This window comes from Crocuta crocuta, unplaced genomic scaffold (assembly GCF_008692635.1).
Source record: "Crocuta crocuta isolate KB4526 unplaced genomic scaffold, BGI_CrCroc_1.0 scaffold24, whole genome shotgun sequence".
Lineage (NCBI taxonomy): Eukaryota > Metazoa > Chordata > Mammalia > Carnivora > Hyaenidae > Crocuta > Crocuta crocuta.
Window position 1 is genome coordinate 462,945 of NW_027530974.1, and position 4,675 is coordinate 467,619.

Sequence of the window (4,675 nt, forward strand, 5' to 3'; positions counted from 1 at the left end):
AAGCGGCCGGCGCGGGAGAGAGACTGAAAAAAAGGTGACGCGGGGCCCAAGAAGGCGGCCGGCGCGCTGCCCCCCGCCCCTAGTTATTTGGCCGCCTTGGCGGGCGGCTCAGGGCAGAGTCTCCTGGAAGGCGCAGACAGTGTAGCGAGAAGGGCGCTTTCTTGTTTTCTAGTTTTGGCTCTGTTTTGCCTTCCTCCCCTGGAAGTTGNCAGCGCACGCCGAACAGTACCCGGGCGGCATGGCCCGCGCCTACGGGCCCTACACGCCGCAGCCGCAGCCCAAGGACATGGTGAAGCCTCCCTACAGCTACATCGCGCTCATCACCATGGCCATCCAGAACGCCCCCGACAAGAAGATAACCCTCAATGGCATCTACCAGTTCATCATGGACCGCTTCCCCTTCTACCGGGACAATAAACAAGGCTGGCAGAACAGCATCCGCCACAACCTCTCGCTGAACGAGTGCTTCGTCAAGGTGCCCCGCGACGACAAGAAACCGGGCAAGGGCAGCTACTGGACGCTGGACCCGGACTCGTACAACATGTTCGAGAACGGCAGCTTCCTGCGGCGCCGCCGGCGCTTCAAGAAGAAGGACGTGCCCAAGGAGAAGGAGGAGCGGGNGAGCGCGGCGGCCACTTGCAGGGCGCGCCGGGGAGCGCGGGCGGCTCAGCGGTGGACGACCCCCTGCCCGACTACTCTCTGCCCCCAGTCACCAGCAGCAGCTCCTCGTCCCTGAGTCACGGCGGCGGCGGCCAGGAGACTGGCCACCACCCTGCGGCCCACCAAGGCCNTGTACCGCACGTCTGGGGCTTTCGTCTACGACTGTAGTAAGTTTTGACACCCCGTCCACCCTCCCCTCAAAATCGAAATGAATCGAACTCCAAAGCAGATCCAGCCAAAAGAACCATCAATACAAAATCGAAACCAAAAAAAAAAAAAAAAAAAGGAAAAGGAAAAAAGAAAAAAAAAAAAAGGAAAAAAAATCCAATTTAAAATAAACTTGAAAAACATTCACCAAATGAGCGAACAGAATCCCTCCAAAACTTCAACTCAACCAGCACAAAGAAAACTATTTTCTTAAAAGATTCAGAGCCACCTTCACTTTGCCTTATCTAAATAAACAAAACGGTAAACTATTTTGTACAGAGACAGCAAAATCATGGTTTATTAAAGGACAGTGTTACTCCAGATAACACGTAAGTTTCTTCTTGCTTTTCAGAGATCACGCTTTCCTCCTTTCTCTCCCATTCGCCTACCCTTCTCTTTCCTTCACCTCTCACTTGTAAGATATTATTTTATCCTATGTTGAAAGGAGGGGGAAAGTCCCCATATATGAAAATCGCTTTCTTTTTATTCATGGACTTGTTTTAAAATGTAAATTGCAATATAGTAATTTATTTTTAATTTGTAGTTGGATGTCGTGGACCAAACGCCAGAAAGTGTTTCCAAAACCTGACGTTAAATTGCCTGAAACTTTAAATTGTGCTTTTTTTTTCATTATAAAAAGGGAAACTGTATTAATCTTATTCTATCATCTTTTTTTCTTTTTGTTGAACATATTCATTGTTTGTTTATTAATAAATTACCATTCAGTTTGAATGAGATCTATATGTCTGGATACTTTAATACAGCCTTAATTATTATAAGAAAAAAGATTTCAGATTAAAACACTAGAAATTACCTATTCTCCTCCTAAATATCTGCTAAATGGAGAAGCCCTCTGACTATTCCTTGTCAAATTTCACATAAAAGTCTTTTTTTGTTTAGATATTTTTTCTTCCTGCAGCATCTTCTGCAAAATGTACTATATAGTCAGCTTGCTTTGTGGCTAGTCAAAAGATATTTTCCTAAACAGATCTGAGTTGGCATATACGCAAATATATATATATTTTTTAGTAAAGGCATAACATGATCTGGAAATTTTAAGCCCTGAATCAGCAGTGTTATTACCACAGGGTTACCTGTGTGTAGAGTTATGTGAATGTGCCTCAAGACATATATAGAGGAATATTTGGCTTGTGCATCATATTAAAAATCATGATGTGTGTTATACATCTCTGTGAGCCAAATGCTGATAGTTATTTCTCCTATTAATTTCACTCCTTTGTAAGAAGAAAAATAAACCCGTTTATAAATGTATGTATATAATTCATCCACATTTACAATCCTTCATGCGATACAAAGAAGGGTTGATTTAAAAATATATATATACTGTGGGTTGGAAAGGGATATTTAATCTTTGGGAAACTTTTAGAAGATATGTTTGTAGAACAATTATTTTTTTGAAAAAGATTTAAAGCAATAAGAAGGAAGGAGAGAAGAGCAGAACATTTTAGTCTAGGGTGGTTTCTTTTCAATCTATTTTTTCTTGTTAATTTACAGTTAAACCTAGGGGACAATCCAGATTGGCCCTCCCCCTTTTGTAAATAACCCAGGAAATGTAATAAATTCATTATCTTAGGGTGATCTGCCCTGTCAATCAGACTTTGGAGAGATGGCGATTTGATTACAGACATTCAGGGCCTTTCAGTTTGTTTTCGAGATAATACAGTTTCCTGCTATCTGCCGCTCCTATCTAGAGGCAACACTTAGCAGTAATTGCTATTGCTTGTTGTCAAAATTTGATCATTGTTAAAGGATTGCTGCAAATAAATACACTCTAATTTCAGTCAAAAACTGCTTTACGTGGCCTCTGATTTGCTGGGTCTCCTCCTTCAGAGTCGTAACCTAATAGCTAGGGAAGATTGCAGTGGCCCAGGGCGCGGGTGTCTCTCTGGGTCAGGCCGGCTGGGACTCGCCTTACTGCTGCGTTTAACTCCCGCTAGGCTCTCTCCGCCCTAGGCCCTGGAACTGCCTCCGGTTACCCCTTGGGGTGGGTGGTGAAGGGAAAGAATCCATTGACAGATCTCATAGAGTTTGTGCGTTGGTCCACTTTGGGGAGCCGAGCTTGGAGCCAGGATTTGCCTACAAAGGGTGCAGTGGCTGGAGCTGGGTTGTCTAGGCCCGGATGGAAGGCAGCAGCAGGTGACCAACGGAATGGCCCTGTCTGTTCGGACTGGTGGCCGATCCCAAGGTCCGGCAGTTCGGGCAGCCAGAGACCGTACCTTTCTCGACTTCACTGGTTTCAACCTTTTGGACTGGGGACATGGCGAGGGTAGGGCTGTGGGCCACCCCAGACTTTCCTGCTGGGGCGTTTCTTCGCGGCCCTGGTCCTGCCGAGCAACTCCTGGCCCGACGCCGGCCTCTGGGACGCGGCTCCCGGACGGGAACGCTCTGCAGCTAATTAGCTGTAATTACCCGCNCCAAAAGAAGTTGTCTGGGGAGCAGAGGGCCCGAGGAGACCTCTGTTAGGTGTGATGGATGAATCACAAGTTGGGTCGTAGGTGCCAGGAAGACCACGCTGAGCAGAAAATGGCCAAGAGCCGGGCTGTTTGTGGCGGGACGAGGGTCGCGGAGCCAGGAGGAGCGCTTTCCCGCCCTTGCGGCGGGNTGCCCCGGCCGGCGCTGGGGCCCCAGGCGGCCTCCCCGCCTGGGCTGCGTACTCGCGCGGCGTGTGCGGTCGGTTTACAGAGGCCACAAATCACTTGGCGGTGGCCGGAGCGGGGAGTCGCTGGGCCTGAGGGACTCGGGAGATATGCAAGCGGGCAGCGGGTTCGTAGTGTCCTGGGTCCACGTGCTCGCACCCCTCTGCTTCTGGGCTTTGAGGCCAGAGCATGTCGCGTCCTCAGCCAGCCCTGGGCCTACCCCAGCCTGGCTCTTGAGGGCTCGACCGCGCTGCTGCGAGGGATGGGATGAGGGACAGTGAGGCCGGCGAGCGGGGAGGGCGGCCTGACCCGTGTGGCCGCCTCTGCCCTCGCGCCCCGGCGGNAATGGGGAGTGGGCAGCGGGCACCCCTTGCTCTTCCTTCCTTGGGGTCTGACTTCCTGCATTTGGAGAAGGATCCCGGCATTAGTGCGGTGCTGGGACTTAGGTGGCAGGCGAGTTCTTCTCCTAAGCTCCTGGGAGTGTTTACACGTTTGCCCTGGGACAAACTTCTTACCAATGGGTATTGCCCTCTTTGATTGCGACCTTTGAAAATTAGGCATGGGAGATATATATGTCTAGGAAGGTGTTTGTGTTATACAAACATAGTTATTTCTACAGGAGTTGCCTTAAGTCACAGCTCAGAAGCTATGTTTGAGTGGAAGGTCAGAAGTTCTGCTCATTATTCTGATGTTTTAAAACACATAGGTAATGTTTTCTACTCTCAATACATGTGCTTTTGGCTTCTTGTTCAATTTAAGAAAAACAGCTATCGCTGACCTTATTTAATCTGGGGGAGCTACTTGTTCCTTAGTGGTATTGCACTTTTTCAGCAATAAAGATATTTTTTCTGTAAAATATAAGAAAAACTTCTTGCTATTTTAGCTAACAGACAGTACATTTTGGAATTAGCCTTGGACACAGGGCAGGATCTAGTGGCCGAGACTTGGCTAATTATGAAATTAGCCTCTGTAGAAAGCTTTGGGATAGTAAGTATTTTGTTCTTTATGTAGCAGTGGGTGCATTTATTTTCTTACCAATTTATACAGTGAGCAAGTAAATGCCAGCATGTTACATGCCATATAAAAAACTTGCATTTTGGCATATTGCACGTGTGGTAGGAAGGCGTGCTGTTTTCCAGGGTTATGTAGTT

At 47.8% G+C, this 4,675-nt stretch overlaps 1 protein-coding gene across 1 annotated transcript in view; it reads left to right on the plus strand.

Moving 5' to 3' along the window:
• FOXC1 (forkhead box C1) overlaps positions 1-736 on the plus strand; it is a 1,215-nt gene extending 479 nt beyond the window's left edge. The window contains exon 2 of the mRNA XM_077769968.1: positions 206-736. Coding sequence (XP_077626094.1) covers positions 206-736 — 531 coding nt within the window. The remainder of the gene's footprint in view (positions 1-205) is intronic.
• The last annotated feature ends 3,939 nt before the right edge of the window (positions 737-4,675 follow it).